We start from the raw sequence: 21,377 nt of genomic DNA, 5'->3' as shown, positions 1-21,377 counted from the left end.
ATATGTATATATTTGGTAATAAACATCTTGGATCTTTGGTTAGAATTAATGTTTTTAACCTTTATGTTCACAAAAAAAATTTATGCCAAAAAAAACGTATGAACTCTTAAAAAAATGATTATCCAAACTAGAATCGATTTTATCCTGTTAAATCGCCACACTAAATAGACTATTAGTAAGGCGTCTGCGGCATTGCAGTCCATAATAAATATATATTATTCTCGCAATATAAACCTGAACAATTGAACTTTTAATCTTTTAAAAGATATCCTAAATATGTTGTTAATATGAACAATTGTAAAAAATGATTTCACTTGGTGCATTGAAATTGAAAATAATTTAATTTTTAAAAGCATTTTTTTTCCAAAACATATGGAGACGTAAAATATTATTTTTAAATTTTAGCCCTTTTTTGGACACGAATTGTTCCGTGTAGAAAACATTCGTTACATTACCAAACATGTCGAAGCCAAACAGGGCTTAGTGTGTGTGAATGCGCTTCAAATATCAACTCAACTGAGTCGACCCCATCCGAGTTGCTTAAAAAATATCACCATTTCGGATTAGACAAGAGTACAGAGAGACAGACACACAAAAACCTCACTAAAACCCATCTCTCTCTCTCTGAGCAAGTTGGATAACTCCATGTGTAGTACAGCTCTGGTGTGAATTGTGATGGACCAAGAAACTCCTTTGCCCAAGTAGAGTTTTCTCTCTCTGTTAGAATATAATATATATGTGTGTGTTCATCTTTCGCCAACAAAGATGCAAATATCTCCGACTATATCAACCTCTCACTTCCCTTCTCTGCTGCCATTTCACCAACCCACCTCACACCTTACTCACAAATTCCCTCCAACCATTCAAAACCCCAACCCCAAACTATTGGTGAACAACCATGTCGGACCTCAACATGCCGTAAAAGGGTCTGGGTTTTTATCGGCAATTGGCCGAGCAATCGAAGAAGAAGAAGAGTACAGAAAAGCTAGGGCTGAGGTCAACCGTAAAGGGGTCGACCTAGAAGGGTATTCAATTGAGGGAGTTTCGATTGGCGGGCACGAAACGTGCATAATTGTACCTGAACTGAAATCTGCATTTGATATTGGGAGGTGCCCATTGAAGGCTGTTCATCAGAATTTTCTTTTTATTACTCATGCCCATCTCGATCACATTGTAAGTTTCCACAAATTATTTCAGTGTGTACCCCTTGTAGACGTTATTTTGTTTTCAGTAATTGGTGTCATTAGTAACACCAGTTTTCTGTTTTAGGCTTTGAATATTTAGTCACAGTTTGAATGCAGATCATAATCTATGCTTCTTCAGAGTAATCACAGGAGTATATACAAAATACAAATTTGGTCTTACTATTGACATAAAATGTTGAATATTTGATGTCAATACTAAGACCAAATTTGTTATTTTTTGTTTCCAAGTTACTGTGAAAGTTTGAACGAAATTGTTTTTGTATATATGATTATTCTGGGGCGTATTTCGTTTTTTTTGTTATTCATGTTCACTTGATTGATATGAGCTCTCTTCCCATATTAATGAACACCCAAACTAGATTTTTCATTTTATCAACTGGAACTGTTGTGGGTGGTAAGACCAATTTTGTGACGTTACTTGAAATGTTTCAGTCACAAATCACAATGCCAGTGAAGCTGCTTTGTCGATATGGCTATTTTCTAGGTTGGCGAATCAAGTTTACAGATCGATATGCATGCTGTATATCTGCATAAATACAATGAACAACTGTGCTAATTTCTTTAATTAAGCTTAAGTACGATTAAGTTATGTAGTTTGATTTAATCAAAATGGCATGCGTTAACTCCATGCTTTGGCATTATATGAAGATAAGGGTTCTGCTGTCAGTTTTATTACTCAATAAGTTCCAATTCTTATTTTGCGATGGTCTGCATGATTTGAATCACGTTGTTTACCTTAATTTCATTATTGTGTAGTTTAGTTTTTCCCTTAAAATATGAATGTAAAAGTTGTGATGAGCTTTTGATATGTCTATTGGTTCAGGGTGGACTGCCAATGTATGTAGCAACTCGTGCCTTGTACAGCTTGAAACCTCCAACCGTGTTTGTGCCTCCTTGCATCAAAGAGGATGTGGAGAAGTTATTTGATGTTCATAGGGCCTTGAGTCAAGTGGAACTGAAGCTTGATTTGGTTCCACTTGGTGTAGGTAGGTGGTTTTCACTACTTGATATGTCTTTTTAGTTATTTTTTATCTCCTCATGCAAATATGATCTAATAAGTTTTTAATTCAGGGGAAACATACGAAATGCGGAACGACATTGTCGTACGACCATTTAAAACTCACCATGTTATACCCAGCCAGGTGTGTCTCTGTCAAACTAATGTTTATTATATATTTTTTTTTTTTTGATAAGTAAAATGAATTAAAAAGCGTTCAAAAGGGGAACGCGTCCCAAGCTATACAAAGACAAAATGAAACCTATGAGCTCAAAGAGCCCATGAAGTCAACAATATCCTCAAGGGAAGAGTAGTCTTTCCCCTGACCCCAACAAAAAAGGGTACAAATAATAGAAAATTTAAGCACTCCAATGGAAGACTCCTTCCCATCAAAAGATCTACCATTCCGCTCTTTCCAAAGGCTCCACCAAATGCAAAAAGGGGCCACCCTCCAGAAAACTCTCGCCTGAGCCCCCACCCATTGGCCCCTCCAAATATCCAATAACTCCCGAGAGGTCCGAGGCATGACCCAATGAATACCAAACAAGCCAAAAATCAAACTCCAACAATCTTGAGTCACAGGACAATGCAACAGAAGATGACCCACTGACTCCCCATTAGTCTTACAAAGACAACACCAATTAACAATGATATGACTTCACTTCCTCAAGTTATCCAAAGTCAAGATCTTACTCTAAGATGCAGTCCACACAAAAAGGCCACCCTAAGGGGCGCCTTAGACAACCACACCGTCTTCCATGGGAATGAGGTGCCATGAAAACCAGAGAGGCACACAAAAAAGGATCGAACCTGGAACATCCCCTAAGAAGAAGGCACCCAAATCAAAGAGTCTGCACCAGAACCCTCCACCTCCTGCCTGTAAAGGAGAGCCAAAAACCCCGTGATGTCATCCAACTCCCAGTCCTGAAAAGCTCGCCGGAAGCGCACATCCCAAGACAACCTTCCGCTATCAAGGCGATAGCAGTCAGCAACCATAGCATGTTTGTCAACAGCGATCCTGAAAAGCCTAGGGAACAAAAGAGCCAATGGCCTATCCTCACACCATGAATCCTCCCAAAACTGGACATTCCTTCCATCCCGAACTTTGAATCTAATATGTTTGGAAAAGGCATCCCAACCCTTTCCAATGGCCCTCCACACCCCCACTCCTCTAGCAAACCTGACTGGTCTAACTAACCACCCTCCTCTCTCTTCCCCAAAGCGACACGAAATAACCCTTCTCCATAATCTGTGTCTTTCACTACCAAATCTCCAAAGCCACTTGCCAAGAAAAGCACTATTGAAAGGGGCCAATCTCCTAATACCAAGCCCTCCCAACCGAAAAGGCCTGCAAACCTGCAAACCTGACTGGTTTATTATATATTTATTCATAGAAACACTTATAAAAAAATAAAAATAAAAAACGAAAAACAATTCATTAAGAGAAATAATCTGGTAATTGAGTTCTTAAGTTCTATAAACGCCACCCGGATTCTTTATAAAATCAACTTCCAATCAAAATATAAGACCCAGTGATGAATGAGTCTAGCTTTCAATGTCCATGCTGTAAGAGATTGAATAGATAAAACTAGGTATAAGGATTTACCCAATTTAGACTTGAAATTTTACCTTGGTAGAACACTAGAACATAGAAAGCCTTACACCCACAGATTCAGAATCATATTATTGTGATGATTTTTTAAATTGACAATGGTCTTTGCAAGGCCATCTAGTTGGTTGGGCTTGCTTTACTAAGTGCATGCCTTGCTTTACGTTTTTCAATTACAGTACTATGCATCTCCACTTGCACTGTGGGGCTTGGATGTGGATAATTACCTAAATAATAGACTCTCTTCACAAGTGTTTTCGAGCTGGAGGTTCTCACATTTCCGAGCTATGTGTTTATGTGTTCCTTTCAGGGGTATGTCATTTATTCAGTCAGAAAGAAGCTGAAGAAGCAGTACATTCACCTGAAAGGAAAACAAATTGAGAAATTGAAGAATTCTGGTGTGGAGGTTTGTGATTTTCTACAAACTAACTTTCTGTTAAAATTCTGTGTTTAAGTTTTTGTTTGACTTCAAAATTAATTTGTTAGATCACAGACACTATATTGTCTCCAGAGGTGGCCTTCACTGGAGATACAATGTCAGATTTTTTGCTCGATCCACGCAGTTCTGATGCCTTAAGGTCAAAAATTCTTATAACTGAGGTAATGTGTTTTTATTCCATGTAAAGTTGCTCGCTGTCTATGTTTCATAATCTATTGTTTTTTTCCCCCCTGTTTCATAATCTAGTAACGTGTCTTTATTCCATGTAATTTTGGGTGTTCTCTATGTTTCATAATCTTGAGAATATGTTTTAGGGTGGTGCGTGGGTGTACAGAAAGAACATGGCTGAATTGTCAAAGGGTCCATTTTGCATAATCTATTGTCTCTACTAACATACCCCATCTTTTTCTTTTTTTTCTTAGTTGGTACTCACACACCCATATATGCCTCCATTGAAGCTTGAACCCCTGACCTTCTTTTGAAAAGTAGGGGCTTGATACCGCTGGGCCACTGGCCCATTGGTAACATACCCCATCTTTTCTCTCTCTCTCTCGCCCAAGGGGAAAATAAAAAAGTCTCTCGCCAAAGTATTTGCTTTGAAAAATTATGTGATGAAGGCATGTATTTAGCAAGTATCCATATAATTTCAAGTTCTCTTGAAACAACTTCTTTTCCAACCTTATTGACACATGCCTATAGGGTGAAATGTCCATGTCGCATTGTGCATGATGCTCATTCTTCATATATTTCGAAGTATCTATACAGTAGATTTCTTATGAAAAACAATATTTGCAATTAACGTTTCTATGTGGAATTATTTTTCTTGGCATACCTTAGCATTTTGTTTAATTATCATTTGGCAGTATTTAGGATCTGTAAATAGTATTGGCTATTGTAGTTACTAAATGCTTGCTCCATAGTTATTAGTTTGAGTGTGAAGGGAATATTTGACTGTCAGATGTCAATCACTCACCACTCAACTTGTGACAAAAGCAAAATAGAATTGCATCCAGGAATAACAATGTTCATAATTCATTTGGTACGGTAGGAGATGCTAAAACGGTAGGGACATTCTGGTGTAGAATGAGAATGCTCTGGTATCAATTGATGTAAAACCAAAATGCTGTGATACCAAGTTGATGCATGATGGGTGGGGCTGCTCTGATACTAACTGATGTAGTACCATTATGTTTTGATACCGACTGATGTAGGACCAAAAAGAAAACAGGGGATGAGAAGACAAAAGAAGAGGTGAGAAGAAAAGAAGAGAGGGGGTGAAAAGATGGAGGAAAAGAAATAGGGAGAATAAAAGCTGTAATCTCTGTAATCAATGGTCAATAATCATCAAGAGTTATCCAACTCAATGTATCGCACCCTATATAGGCAGTGAAATAAACCCTATCAAACACTACCACTAAATAGATATCCCAAAATAAATATTTAACCACCTAATTTTATGTATCCTTGCCCCTTCTCGAAAAGTAAAGGCGAGTCATGTGTGACCCATGCTTTTGAGTCAGATCTGGTTCTCCATTACCTTCTTTTTTTAATTGTCATAGTATTGTGCAAGTAATTAGTCTTAAAATTATCAAGTGAGGTCATTCCAACGCTAATTAGATTGGGTTTCTTATGCCCTGCGATGGACACCTTCCTTCAACATTTTTTACTCATCTATTTCCAATTGTTATCTAGTTCTTAATGCCCTTCAATGTTGCAGTTAAACAAAGTTTCCAGTGGTTAAAAACTTAAAGTGAATCCAGCTATAGTACTTGCTATTCTAGATTTAAGCTATATATATATAAATGAATTGGACATTTCCTGAGAAAAATGCTCCACTTAATTTTTTCAACTTTATGCAAGTTTTATGAATAATGGTCTAGCTTCATGAGCCATTCTGAAACTTGTGAATTCTTGTTTCTAATCAGTCAACCTCATTTTTGATAGGCTACCTTTTTGGATGAAGGGGTCAGCATTGAGCATGCACGGCAGCATGGCCATACTCATTTATTTGAGGTTTGTGAAATGTTGAAATACTCATGCTAGGATATAAATCCATATGTTTCCAATAAGATGATGCAGCTGATGTCTTTCTAAAATTTATCTCATTAGATCCGTTGGGCATCAAGGTTCATCATACTTTCTTACCATCATCTCCACCAATGGATTTTTAGGGTTTTTAAGTATCTTTTTCTTTTTGTCTATTCTGCAGTAATGAATTGTTAAATCTGCAGATTATAGAGCATGCTGAGTGGATCCGGAACAAAGCCATTATGTTGACTCATTTCTCTTCTCGTTACCACATTGAGGTAATCAGCTTGAACTAAGTCCTTTATAATGAAGCTAGAACTAGGTGTTATGATCTTCCATAAAAATGGCAATGTTCATTATAACTTTGTTATCTTTAGCGTACAGTGTTTCAATTTTGCATTTTCAGGAGCTTCCTTCCCACCTTTTGATTGCCCATCCTAAAAAAAAAAAATCACCCATAACCCTAAATGGACAATCACCTGGGATGTTGAACATGCTAACCACTAGGAAGCACACACTCCTTTAGGGGTGCTGTAGCTGTGTCGGACACGTGCCTGACACGCATTGGACATGGTCTGACACGTGTTCGACACAGACACACATGGGACCTGACCGAGCATGTGTCCGTCATGGCTGAAAGTGTCTTGGAAGTTGAATGTTTTATTTTCTTGGTTGTACATGGGTGGGACACATCATAGTGGGGACACGGTGGGAACATGTTGGGGACACGACAGACACTTTCAGGTCCTGGTGGGGTAACTTTGCTTTCTAAACAAATTATGGGTTAATTAGAAAAATAGTAGTATTAAGTTAAGAAAACAAAAACATGTATATAGCTCTAAGCCGCAAATTAGTGATTATATTCATGATTATGTCGATAAAATGAGTAAAAATCATTTTTTGTTATAAATAATAATATGTATATGTTATATTGTTACTTCCCTGAAGAATCTTTGCAGTGTCCGTGTGTTTTTTGTTCTTTTATTTTTATTTTTTATTATAGTTTTGTCATATCACCACGTCTGTATCATATTGTACCCACTACCTGTGTCTATCCCCGCATCATAGGCTTTCATAAGCTAAAGATGAGTTTAGTAGGAATTTTATCCCACCTAACATGAAGGCTTGCTGCCTCATTCTATTCATTTATGGCTGCTTAAAGGGACCTTGTATAATCAGATGTCCAAAGGTATTTGGTTATCCCGATGATTTATTATGTGGAGGTTTCTTAGCAAGTCACAGTACCGCATATGAGGTGCGTAGAGAGGTTAAATAACTGGGTTGAAGGTTAAGGCAGAGTTTCTGTATGTATGTTTCTATTTTTTATAGAGTGCTTCAGATTGTGGTCACATCATACATGAATTTCGATGTAATGCATAACAACAGCCTAATGGATGGGCATAGGGATGGCAAATTCTCCATCCCCGCCAGGGCCCCGCCCCGTTTATAACGGGGATGGGGATCCTTTTAGCTAAACGGGGATGGGAATGGGGGCAAATTATGAATCCCCGCCGGGGGCCGGGGCCGGGGGCGGGGATAGGGTAAACCCATCCCGCCCCGATTAAGTGAGAGGTTACTAATATATCCTTACATATAATAATTTATTATATATATGAAAATAAGAAAAAATGTGCTTTTTTTTAATTAAAAAAATTATGAGGCCGGGGCCGGAGACGGGGATAAGGTGTCGGTGTCGGGGGCGGGGGCGGGGGCGGGGGCGGGGGCGGGTATGGGGATTCTGGCAAAATTTTAAACAGGGATGGGAGCGGGGATGGGGAATGAAAAATGCATCGGGGATGGGGATGGGGAATCCCCGCCCCACCCCGCCCCGTTGCCATCCCTAGATCATGGGCATATCAGATGACAATTCGAAACTCACTTGCTCGGCAGTACTCATTTAGCTAATACAAAATTATTTTATCTAGGGATAAGCCTTAGTTCTTCAGGGATCCCATAATGAGTTTCTCTTCAATTACTGCAGGACATTCGTCAAGCTGTATCAAAGCTACAGCCCAAGGTATCGGCCAAAGTGTTCGCTCTCACAGAAGGCTTTAAATCTATATACACACAATGAGGTTCTAGAGTTCTATTGTAGTTCATTTTGTTGGCCTCTGCCATCAGTTTTTTGTAACTAAAACATGTTTTCCATTAAAAATGTTGAATCTTCCAATGGCGTGTTTATCTATAGTTACTATGCAAAACCCTGTTATTTGTTCTTAGGCTCTCAATGAAGTCCTTTTTTCGTAAAGGTAATGCCATGGAAGTACCTTCAATTATCCTCATAAATTCAAGTGTTGTGCGATAGTTTGTTTTCAAACTGCTGCTGATTTAATCATTCTTGCTAGCTTTACCAGAAAATCTACCATGAAGAAGAGAATATACTGAAGGCCCATGGAAGGCATGCTTCAACAATATGATTTATCCAATGAGATTATTTCTTGAAACATAGGTGCACCAAACCAAATTCATAGCGACATTTTTATTCAATTTTCTGCTAACAGCTATTTTGTTTTCTGAGAACCAAAAGAGAGAATAGGTTGAAATTTCGGTTAGTCAATGGGTTTTTGAAGAATTGGGTTAAAAAAAAAGACCTGAATTTTAGATAACTATGCTTTGTCCCGCTCTATAAAATATTTTCTGTTTTTTTAGAGTTCTTAAAAAATGTATTCAAAAAATTGAATCAAACAAGCCTTGATATTTAGAACAAGTCACAAGTCACAACTGGTATAAATGATTGTCCTCTCATGAAAGCTTGCATTTCACAACATCAACATCCATACACGAGTCGAACCACAAGTCCAGAGAGAAGATACTGGACTCTGAAAAGGTGCAATAGGCATCCTTCATACTTTCATAAGAAAATATATATAATTAACTTTATTATTACAATCGCATTTTACAATAATGGCAGCTCAAGCCACATCAAAAAGATGCATTGCAAATTATTCAATGTAAATGCTTGTCCACTCATGTGGTCGAGTATGTAAGAAAGTATGGTCTCCATCTTTGAGAGGTTTCATCAAAATTACATTGTACCTCACATGAAAGTAACAAAAATTCACCTAGTGCCGGAATAATTTCTCCTATGACATTGCTCATCTGGAAAGCTCTCTTCTAACAAGCTAAATACATCAAAGTTTCTAATTCAAATAAATGAGTTTTCCATTTTAAACTACTCAAATTAAAAAACATAAAACAATTGAATTATGAAAAGAAAGTAAAACTGCAAGTGGTGATCATCTCACTTGTTAGTTTACTAGCATCCTTTCTGAAAACTTCAATTCGAAGGCAATGGATAGTTATATAACCCTCGAAAAGGACATCCCTTCGAGGACGTAACTGTCCATCAGTTTAAGCAGCGGAGGTGAACAGCAAGGATGCATTTGTTCCTCCAAAGCCAAAAGAGTTTGACAGGGCCGCTTTAATTGGCATCTCCTTCGAAGCAGTCAAAGGCATGAAACTGTTACTAAAAACGGGATCTGGTTTAGTGAGATTAAGTGTCAAAGGAGCAATTCCCTGTAATGACACAATAAACCGACAATTAGGTCATTGAAGCAAACTTTTTAGAAGTTACATATGGCGACTTTTGAAAGAAGTTGTGAACACAGACTGAAGAGTAGTAGTAATCAGTTGTCATTTAAGATTGATAGCTGTCAATTAAGAAGATGAAACTCATGGATGCAAAGTTCTTCTGAGAACACATCAAAATCTTTGTCAATCCAAGTCCATGCTCATGTTGGCATTCTCAGTATGCTTTTAAATTAATATTGCAGTCTAATAAATAATTTGTTAGGTAAGAGGTAATTTCACTATGCTCATATATATATTCAAAGTGACTCAACCAAAAAAGAAGATTCCATCAAACACGTATAAATGCGGAGTGAAATTTGAGAGCTTGAGAAAATTTCATCATTAAAAGAGAAATTTCTTCACACCACAATAACAGGAGGGAATTCCAGCAGGTATGACAGAACAAAGGGATATCCCTTACGTGGTGTATGGCTAGAACTGCAAAAATTGCTTCCACCGCTCCAGATGCTCCAAGAAGATGACCAATAGCACCCTAAACCATAAACCATAATCATAATTACAAAAAATCAACAATCAACTTATTTTAGAAAATAAATTAGGGACAAACAAAAGCATTCTGCATCTCCTTAAGAGAAATTCCAAAAATTTTATGAATCCTTTTTTCTAAAATTTCTTTCAGACATGTTTTTCTTTTACTCTCTTCGATATATTTTGTTACCCAAATCATTACTAAATTAACTTCTAAAATCTCTCTCCACAATATTTCTCACGTAGAAATTTCTTTTTAAGCTCTCCCTTCTCCCATGATCATAACTTAGTTTCTTCAAAATCTCCCTCATAAGGTCTCTCCTTATTGTGGTTTCAATTAATTGACTTAGACAACAAGCATCCATATCTATGAAACATTTTTTACTAAGATATCATCAAAAAGGCATACCTCTTGAATCAGTATACATATATATGAAACAACACACTTGTAACATATTTACTATTCTTTTAACTTTACAAATCCTTTCTTATCTACTTTTTATATATCTTCGGGAAAGTGCATTTATCTTTGAACCAGTGATCAATGAAGTTTTTGGGGATAAACTTTAACAATAAAGCAGTCGCTTTACAATTCTTTTCCATGATAAGTACAATGAAAAATAATGTGTTACTTTTAATTATATAAATGATTCTGTTTGAAATAGCTTATATCCACCATTTGACTATTTTAATTCTATTTGAATGTTACCGTTAAACTTTATTTCTATTTTCATTTAATTAAAATCGCCAAATTCTTATACCCACCATTTCTATTTTCATTTAAATGTTGCATCCATTCTAATTTTATTTCATTTTCAAAGTCATGTTTGATGATCTAAGCTGTATGAGCCATAAGCTAAATACTTTCTACTCACAAACACATCCACATTTACCTTCGTGGATGACAAGGCCAAACCACCTGATGCTGCATGCTCAGAGAATACAGATTTGATAGCGTTGGCTTCTACCATGTCACCTGAATAAGAAGTTTCAGAAACTTGAGCCAAATTCACTCCAATTTCAGCACACGCTAGCACTACTGATTCCAGCAACCCAAACCATTACAATGCAACTTATAAAGTTCAAAATGGTTTACCTAAAGGAGTAGATGTAGCATGGGCATTTATGTAATCCACTTGAGTTGGATGAAGACCGGACTGCAAAACACAGGGAAAAAGAGAAACATATGTTATGAAACAACAACCATGTCCATGTGCAAATTGAAATCTGAAAATGAAAACTATCTGCAAGATGTTTTAATGGCTAGTGGACTGAAACCATAGACAAGGCACCATCTACCGATGTCAAAATATGAAGAAAATAAATAGGTAAATGGAGCGAGACTAACTTTTTGAAAGAAAAAAAAAAAAGGTGCGAGACTGCATCTAATTGCTGACAAGTTAAGCCATGTAATCATCAGAAAAAAAAAGGTGCGTGCCAGTTTATTTTCTTCTTTTTTAATATTCTTAGGCACAACAAATTGCATAAAACCAGAAAAGTTCAAGGTTCAGATGGTCAAAATTATCTCCTGTTGACATTTTTTGCGGCAGCCAGTGACAGACCCAGAAACTTTATTGAGAGGGGGTGCCATTGAAGTTTTTTCATAATTTCAGTGGGGGCATTGTCAAAATTTAACAAAATTTATAGGTACATAATGCAAAAAAAAAAAAATCAGTGGGGGCAACTGCCCCCACTGGTCTCTCCATGGGTCCATGCCTGGAGGCAGCATGTAAAAGTCTGAATTGTCACCAAGTATACAACACCCAAGATAGGTGCTACTACAACCTAAACATAATCAAATTACATATTAACCTAGAAGACCGTGTACCCCGAAATATAATAAATTCATCTGAGATACACCTGCAAATCAGGTAAAAGGATGTGCAAATAGTGTAGGAAACATGATATGATCAGTGTAAGATGGATAAACAGTCAAAACACCAATGTGAGTTTATGACCTGCTTTAAAGCACGTGTCATGGCCAAAACGGCACCTCTTCCATCAGTATGTGGTTGAGTAATGTGATATGCATCACCTAATCAGCACCACCAAATTAGAAATCAATAAGAAAAGCTAAAGCATTAGTAAGAAAACAGTTGCAGTAATATGTAATTTAAAAAACAGACCTGACATCCCGTAACCACGAATTTCTGCATAAATTTTTGCTCCTCTCTTTTTTGCATGCTCCAGTTCCTTAAAATCCAAAAAAGGAAGAGAAAGTAAAAGAGTAAGGAAGATTAGTCTAAAAAGGATGTGTTGTTGAGGCATTTAGAAATCCAGCCAGACTCAATGCTAGTTAATGGAGTTCTCTCTACTTCTTTAACTGATATTCCACTTTGACATTAAATTTAGTTTTTACCACAATGCACTTGTCAATCTGTAATCATATGTATCAAAATATCTTACACATACGAACACTGCAATCTTTGGATTTACAATAGTACATGACTAGGTGTAACAGTAATGCTACTTTCCATCATTTAATTGGTGAAATTTCTAGCATAAAGCTTAATTAAGCTGGCAAGAATAAAGCCAATATAAGAAAGTAACCAGTAGACATTGTGGCGGAAGCTTTCCGTCATAGATACAACAAAAAGCAAGATTCCTGTGGGGGTCACCACTGAAACACCTATTCTGTATATGTGGCCCAACTTTAGTGCTAGGCAGCTCTACCTCTGATCTCACTCATGTAAAAAATCAGCCAATATGGCATCATGGCCATTTACAAAAAAAAAATGATTTTTAATTTATGGGAAGATTAGGTAATGGACAAGCTTCAGAAGGCAGGTATGAATATGTGTCATGTATCAGCCAATGGTAACATATGCCAAAATGCCCATACATCGAACATTCATGACATGCTCTGCCATTAGCACGGTACATGATTTTAACCAAAAAGGTTGAATAACCAACATGCACAGTTAGGAAATTATAGGACAAAAATGGTACAGGACATTTAACTTCCATGCAATTTTAATTGAAATATAGAATATATAGATCGAAATAGTTTCCCAAAAGTCTAAAACATGTCTAAGCTCACCTCCAACACCAAGATACCAGAGCCTTCACCGATCCTGAATTTTAAATGTGTTAGATTGATGACAGGGAATTACACCAAAACAAATTAAGAATAATATATGTAAATTCATCATGTTACAAAAATTTCCATACACAAATCCATCTCGACCAGAATCAAAAGGTCTTGAGGCTTCTTGAGGGGATGAATTGTACTTTGTAGTCAAAGCTCTTGACCTGTATATTAAAACAATTGGCTGTCAACATACAAGTTCAATAGAGGCAAACAAAATAAGATAAACTAATCATTCACATATTGCTCGACTAAATCTCAATTGTTGGACATTGTTTCCCTTTTGGAGTTTCTCCCCTAATCAATTTTTAGTATTTCTCCAGATAATAACATACATTAACAATAACAACACGGAAGAACCAGATCAACCTTTATTCATGCTAATCTTATAAGTACTATATACATATAGACATATATGTGTGTGTGTGCCTATTGGTAAACAAGTAGGTGAGAGAGAGAGAGTCAGATACACCAGGTGGCACCTTAGTGCACAAGCAAGGTGCTAGTAGTTCAGAGGCTGCCTAATGTGCAAAATCACACAGTTGACCAAGTCAAAGTCAACTGACTATATGAAGTTTTAAATTTTCGACATACATTCTCATTATGCACAGGCCTTTTCCCATACCATGTGATTCCCCATTTCACATACAAAAATTATCATTCAATGCTCATAGCACAAAGTTCCGTTCTTTATTGGCTTGCCTAGGGATCAGAGATTTGCCACACTATCCACCAGTGCCTCAAAATTTCAGTACAGTTTGGTGCTGCCAAAGGTTAGTAGGCCAAACTAGACTATATGAGGAAGTGATCTATGTATGTCATTTATTAGGGACATAGATAAGGATTGTGGATGAGGGCATATAGGTAGCGATTTTGAATATGATTGTAAATTTGTACCATATGCTTTCTATAACCCACCAATGTGTATGCAATTCCAACAAAGATAAAGCTCAAGAATGAATCAAATTATTAAGACCCAGATGCCCCCCATTCTTTCAAAATATTGCTCCTTTAAGAAACACATTTGAGAATTTAATGGTCACAAAGATACTGAAAATGAACCTGGGACCCATCCAGCCCAAAAGGGTCCCCACCACTTTTTAAATGACAGATTAACACTATTAAGCACATGCAAGAGACATCTCTGAGTTGTCCATTGAAAAGGCACCCAAAAGCATTATTTAGCAATGTTGCTTCGCAGATTAAGTATCTATTTTCTTTTCCTTTTAGGCTTTTACCAATGAAGAAAATGGCAAGAGCACAACTTAGTCAAGAGGTAGAACTGTAGAAGGTAACAAAGCATATAAGTTGGTTGATGAGAAGTACCTACAAAATCCTGCTATAGATAAAGCATCGATGCTGGACTCTGTTCCTCCAGCCACCATAACATCAGCATCTCCAAATTGAATCATCCTGGCAGCATCACCAACTGAATGTGCACCCGTTGCACAAGCTGTCACTGCAGCATGGTTTGGTCCCTAGATTCAAAATCAAGACTAGAAAATGCAACTAATCTTATAATTAAAGGATAATGATGAGAACATCCCTTAATCAGGAAAAATGATATGGATACAGAAACTGAAGCAGTGAATGATGCATGACAAGTCAAAAGCTTAATGGGCACCAGAATGTTCAAGTCCTGGAGTTGGGGTTGGGTACTTGAGTTGGGATTATGGGGAGAAGAAGTGCTACTCCAGTTGTGTTTTCCATGCCATTAGACAGAAAAAAGAGTACTATTCTACTGTTCATTCCATCTTAATGAACACCATATTGATTTGTATAGCTAACTCCAACTGATATCCATCTCAAACAGTTAATTTTTCCAAAATAATCTGACTATTGAGCTACAACCGCTAGATTGAATGTTGAAAATCTTGCATGAGATATCAATGATATCTCAAATATCGGGTGTGGTCGAGACATGAATAAGGTGGGTTTTGGATGCTCATGTTCTTGGTCAAAATGTTGTGCTTTTGAACTTATCAATCATCTTGTCATCCAAGTTGATATGTTGAGCTGTTTCATATTTAAATGCAGAATTCAGTATTGCTATTTTTGAGATACTTCTACACATATCACTTCGTATTAACGAAATTATAAAATGTCCTTTCTGTTGAAGGATTTAAATATTTAAGTTACACCCTCTCTAATAGCTTAAGCTTTTGGAGTAGATGGTTGTTACCATGGTATTAGAGCCAAATGTCTCGAGTTCAAACGCACCGTCACCCTAATTAAAAATTGAAAAACACGTGTTGGACCAAAAAGAAGGCCACACGTGAGGGGGCATGTTGAAGGATTTAAATATTTAAGTTACAAGCTCTCTAATAGCTTAAGCTTTTGGAGTAGATGGTTGTTAACACTTTTGACTTCCCTTGGATTTTGAGAAATGATAGGACCTTCTCTCTTCCAACAATTACATACCTATACTACAGAAAATAACAATTAAACACTACTAATAATTTTGTTGTCCTCTTTTTTCCCCAATTTTGAAGAAAGAAGAAAGGCATCAATGTATAGCTTCGTTTCTGTCCTATACTCCTATTGACAAGTTCTTTTATATTATTACCTAACCAAGTACCATTAAGAGGTGAAAGATGAGAAAATATGACAATATTCTTTATAATTTAGGATCCCAACCACTAATCTCAAATCTCAACTCCACAGAACGAAATAGTAATTCGGATCCCAAAAGACAAAAAGAATATTCCAACTGCCATTCTACCTATCATTTTATATGGTTACTTAAGTATGAATGTCATTTTATTGACTAATAATGTTCAATATGTCTACTACGTGACATATGTTTCTCGCACCTTATATTTTATATAATTGGTAAATATTTTTTATTTTTTGATAAGTAAGATTTTATTAAAAACGCTCAAAAAGGGGAGCGAAACCCAAAGGAACAAAAGGAACACAAGGGCCAGAGGGCGCCTTAGACCTTCAGAGAGGCCAAAAAAACAATAATTTCCTCCACAGATCTATAATATCTCCCTGAAACCCAACAAAAAAGAGTAGAAATAACATATAACTTAAGCATAGAAACAGGCTTCTTTTCCCGTCAAAATATCTCCTATTTCTCTCAAGCCAAATATTTTTTATTTTTAATATTATTGCTCGAATATATTCACTATAGTCCAATTGAATTTTCCAAAGTTCTATAAACAAAATTGATGTTTTGATACTAATTTTATTTGTTTTTTGTAACAATTTTGATATTTCAGTATTTCCATCAAAATTTATTTTGAAACCTCAATAGTCGAGATGTTTTATTCCTTGACTGCAACCAGTATGAAGATGAATTACCAGACAAGAAATCCTAATCAGTGTGCTGAAGGCCACATGAGAAATCAAATAGAATGTAAGGCCATCTGTCCTCATAAGCCCTCATATAGATCCCTTCAATTAGAATACAAAAAAAATATATATATATATATACATACATAATATATCAGAGATGTTATCTACGCACCTTGAATCCATATTTTATGCTTGCATGACCAGCTGCCATATTGATCAAAATCCGTGGGATGAAAAATGGACTAAGCCGACGAATGCGCTGGGTCAGGAAAGTAGACAACTGTCATTTATTCATGATAGATTGTTTTGAGAGCCTTACAGGTCATTCAGAGTCATCCATAAAACTGACCAAGAGGGGGAAAGAATGATATCTAAGATGTTCCGCTAGGTAGAATGAACCAACCTTCTCACAAATCAATTGTGATGCATCCAACATATCACTAACGCTTCCAGTTCCCCCACCAATGGAAACCCCCTGATGAATCTCAAGTTAGAAAATGTACCACCAAAGAACAAAGAAATGACATCTCCACTTTGAATCATTACCGTCATTTCCTTCTCGTCCTGCTCAGTGGGTGCCCAATTGGCATCTCTGAGAGCTTCATCAGTGGCACATAGTGCATAGGCTATAAACCTTGCCATTGATCTATGCTCCTGAAAAGCACAGATTTTACAATAAAGTACCACAATAAAATCATAATAGAACAAAAGAAGCTCTTGCATGAACTTGTGGACAGAGAGGTATTAATTCTTTTGATATGAAATTCAGAAAATATTAAAAGAAAAAAAGAGTGCAATTTGTGGAGGATGAAAGATCCTTCTCAATATAAGTTTTGTTTTTTTTTTTGTTTTCCCGGTAATTAACAGAAAGCCAACATTCTCCAAGAGAACTCGAAGCAAATAAAAATGACCCCTCAATGTCAACAAGGAAGCGTCCTTTTAGCCAAACCCATCACATTAGGGCCCCAAAACACAATCCCAAGTCTGAGTGCGTATTGTTCTTCATAATCAAATGGGCAACAAGAAGAAAAGAGAAACAAAAATCGCCAATCATCATAAGCAAACAGCTGCAGAATTAGTTGAAAAGAAAGGAAGCAAAATGGAACAAAACAATGAAAGCAACTGCTAATTAAGATGTCATTGTCATGATATTAAGCACATCAAGACAGTGCTCCTTTTTCACTCACAACCTCTTTTCCGACAAAATACCCCAACCCAACCTCTAGCTCCCAGGTCTACCCAGTCAACAAACCTTCCTCCCCACAAGACCCCCATAATTTCCTTTGCAACAACCTCCATTCTGTTCCTGCAAGTAGACAATGGTCTCTTGCCACTCTTTCAAAAACCGCCTTCACTACTGCTCTTTATCTGGTCCACTCGATGCCTATCCATTCCTCCCTTTCTTTGTATAAGAACTCCCACTCCCCTTTCCTCCCCTACTCTTTAAACTCTTTTACGACACCATTAAGAAACTATTCAAGCTTTCCCAGTCGCCTCTATTTCCAAATTCAAAAACCATCATAGCTCAACATGTGCCATTAAAGATTTCCCATTAACCCCCAAAAATATATATAGAATGCAAATACAGGGCATCAATCAGAACTGAAATTGTACAATTGAAAAAAAAAAAAAAAAAAAAACTTTTACCTTGGAATTAAGCCATAATTCTTCATTGAATTCACCAGGGCTGTTACCACAAGGAACAGTCGCAGCAACTTTTGAAGTGAGCTGATCAAATGTATACAACTGCGTTTCTCTATCAAATCCATTCATCTTGAGATCGTCAGGAGACAATGCCCTAATTGCACATTCCCCCTCTATCACACGCTTCCATGTAGTTTCCACGCCGCAACCAAGCGGTGTGACCATGCCTAGACCTGCAAAACAACTCAAAACCACAAAAATCAACACAATTCGAGAATCAATATGACAAAAGCATCTTCTTATACAGTTAAATATACGGATAGACACAGAGACATATGAGAAGTAGATGGAATGCAATTGAAGTTGAAAATTGAAGCATAAAAAAAGTGAACCATACATGAACATACGTACTAAACACACACATACATGTGTGCGCGCTTATATGTGTGTGTGTGCGCTCGCATAAGAAAATATAGAGAAAGGGATAGGGGTACCGGTGACGACAACCCTACGATGAGGTAAGACTGGAGGAGGGTCGAAGAGTTGAAATCCAGAGGAAGAAGAAGAAGAAATGAAACGATTGAGTTGGAAACGAGAAGAGAAGAGTCGAGAAAAAGAGCGCCTCGCCATCACTTCACTTGGAAACCCTAGCAATGGCCTAAGCTCCTCTTTGGCCGTTCATCAATGTTTGGATTCAGCTACAGAGTTCACTGTGAAATCACGTTCGTTTTTTGTTTGATTTGAAAAGTGAAACAAAGAACGAAAGCACAAGTCCAACAAGTTTTAGGCTTTTAGCTGTTTTGAGTCTTTCCTCCCTCTCGACTGCTTGCTTGAATGAGTTTGAATAATATTGTTAAATAAAGGGTTAATTACAACGATACCTCTAAAGTTTGACATATTAACTGTCATATATAACTTAGCCATTTTTTAAACAAAGACACCTCCTGTGAGAATTTTAATCCAAACAAACCCTTAAAACGATAGAAAAGACGAGATTGCCCTTCAATATTTAATTCTTTTTAATAATAAAATATCAGAATTCATGAAAAGTCAAATTTGCCCTTATATATATACGCTATTACATCCGCACCATCATATATAAATAAATAAATATATATATATATATAACCTAGTCTAACAAAAAATCTGTTGGGAAACGTGCAAGTTTTAAAAACTTTTCGAGGGATTTTGATTCATAAATCTTGATTCATCACATAGAGACAAGTTTTATGCAAAAATAAAAATATGATGTACCATTCAATTAATGGATTGAATACTTACATCAAAGGTCTGAGTAAACCTTTAAAACTTTCCTCTAAAGTGAATGTTCTCACTTATTGTAGATCCCTTAGCAAGATGCCTTCTACTTGAATCTCCATCTTCTTGGTAATTATTTTGCCTTTAGGAATCACTCATAAGCCTCCATGAATTACCTTAGAAAACTAGGCTTGTGGGAGCCTCTATTAGATGAGAACATAAACCCTAATTTTCTAGAGAGAGAAAATTTATTCCTTTTTCCTTCTCATAAAAATCACCCCTAAAATATACATAGACCATGTATATTTATATACATAGACATAAAGGTAAAGAAAAGGAAACAACTAATCCTTCTCAATCTCTAATTCACATGTCTCAAATCTAATATGATTCCAATATCAAGTTGGGCTATGAGTGAGAATCCATTGGGCCTGTTATTTTATTGGCTACAATGAATTAATGATTGGCCCGGTCCATGGACCCAATTAAATTAATTCATAAATTAATTTCTACTCCACTAAAAGAAATTAATTGAACTCCAATTAAATAATAAATAACCTCTAAGTCAATGTTGCACTTTGACCCCTCTATGCATAATTAGTTATCGGATAAATAATGCCATCAATCCGACTACTTAATTAATATATTTATTTTGGTACCTTTGATTATTTCTGGCTCGATCACAATAAAACATTTGTTTGACAAAAATAATAATTTAATAAATAAATATATAATAAATCATTTTGTCTAAAATTATACGAAGGCCTTCGAATTTACTTTGTGATCAACCATAATCAATACAAAATAAATACAAGTAGCAATGATGCAAATATTGAAAATATAACCCTCTAACTATTAATTACGTAACTACCCGAAGTGTCGGTCTAAGGATCCCGAAGAATCCGCCGAACAAATCAAAGTAATTATTAATTAATAAAAGAGTCTATACTTTTCTCATGCTTAAGAGTCAAATGCCATGACGGTGATAGGGAGTAATTGCATACGACGGCTCTCGCAATATATCTCAACCTAACGCGGATCCAGTTCAAGTCTTAATTAATTATGAGTCCATCCATAATTACCGACTATGAACAATTTATAATTACTATTTATATATCATGCATTGATTGCCATCACATACATATACATAAATATTTCTTGTAATTACATGAACACTATCAATTTCATAGTGAATCGAAATATAATACATTGAATTCACCAATTGTATAAAACATAAATATTTCAGAAACGTCAGGAACATATGTCAATTAATCCAAACAGGAATTTGCTATGCCAGGGCATATAAATCCCAACAGCTCCCACTTGCCCTCATAGCCAATTCAAATTGCACCTAACTCCAATGTTATCCAGATGATGATCAAAATTATTGATCAATGACACCTTTGATAATGGATCAACAAAGTTGTGTTCCAATGCAATGTTCTAGCTACAAGTACATTTTCTTACCGGATAATATCATGTAGAACATGATACTTCCTATCAGTGTATTTTGTTCATCTATGGAACCTTGGGTCATTGGTTTGGACTACTTCTGCACTATTGTCGCAATATAGCTCGATAGGCAGGCTAGTATGCTCCACAACCTCTAAATCAGTGAGATCAAACCAATAGGCTTATATTGCCACCTTTAAGGCTGCAATATATTCCACCTGCAGGTTTGAGTCAACAGTTGAAATCTGCTTGACAATTTACCAACTGATTTCCCTTCCATTAAGTGAACATACACTAAG

At 36.3% G+C, this 21,377-nt stretch overlaps 2 protein-coding genes across 4 annotated transcripts; one reads left to right on the top strand and one right to left on the bottom strand.

Moving 5' to 3' along the window:
• The first annotated feature begins 559 nt into the window (after nt 1-559).
• On the top strand, nt 560-8,595 carry LOC132307421 (tRNase Z TRZ2, chloroplastic). Its single transcript, XM_059805174.1, has 8 exons — nt 560-1,173; nt 2,029-2,191; nt 2,277-2,347; nt 4,122-4,217; nt 4,298-4,411; nt 6,195-6,263; nt 6,482-6,556; nt 8,260-8,595. The coding sequence occupies exons 1-8, from the start codon at nt 766-768 to the stop codon at nt 8,350-8,352; spliced, it is 1,089 nt and encodes a 362-aa protein (XP_059661157.1). The 5' UTR covers nt 560-765; the 3' UTR covers nt 8,353-8,595.
• A 503-nt stretch (nt 8,596-9,098) lies between these two features.
• Nucleotides 9,099-19,204, bottom strand: LOC132307420 (3-oxoacyl-[acyl-carrier-protein] synthase, mitochondrial). 3 transcript variants are annotated; one of them, XM_059805171.1, is made up of 14 exons: nt 18,864-19,204; nt 18,373-18,602; nt 17,272-17,379; nt 17,129-17,200; nt 16,898-17,005; nt 14,752-14,903; nt 13,509-13,589; nt 13,378-13,411; nt 12,464-12,530; nt 12,296-12,372; nt 11,434-11,494; nt 11,231-11,313; nt 10,270-10,341; nt 9,099-9,794 (listed from the first exon to the last, which is right to left on the bottom strand). In XM_059805171.1, exons 1-14 carry the CDS (start codon nt 18,997-18,999, stop codon nt 9,630-9,632), a joined length of 1,446 nt encoding a protein of 481 aa, XP_059661154.1. In that variant the 5' UTR covers nt 19,000-19,204; the 3' UTR covers nt 9,099-9,629. The 3 variants fall into 3 exon arrangements, with proteins under 3 accessions (XP_059661154.1, XP_059661155.1, XP_059661156.1); XM_059805172.1 differs by having other exon boundaries at nt 16,898-16,984; XM_059805173.1 differs by lacking the exon at nt 18,864-19,204 and adding an exon at nt 18,767-18,863.
• Nucleotides 19,205-21,377: the final 2,173 nt, after the last annotated feature.

Source organism: Cornus florida, unplaced genomic scaffold (assembly GCF_030987335.1).
Source record: "Cornus florida cultivar Cherokee Brave unplaced genomic scaffold, ASM3098733v1 CherokeeBrave_3.0.0_Hap2_Chr05, whole genome shotgun sequence".
In the NCBI taxonomy this organism is placed as follows: Eukaryota; Viridiplantae; Streptophyta; class Magnoliopsida; order Cornales; family Cornaceae; genus Cornus; species Cornus florida.
This window is presented reverse-complemented; position numbering and strand designations above follow the sequence as displayed.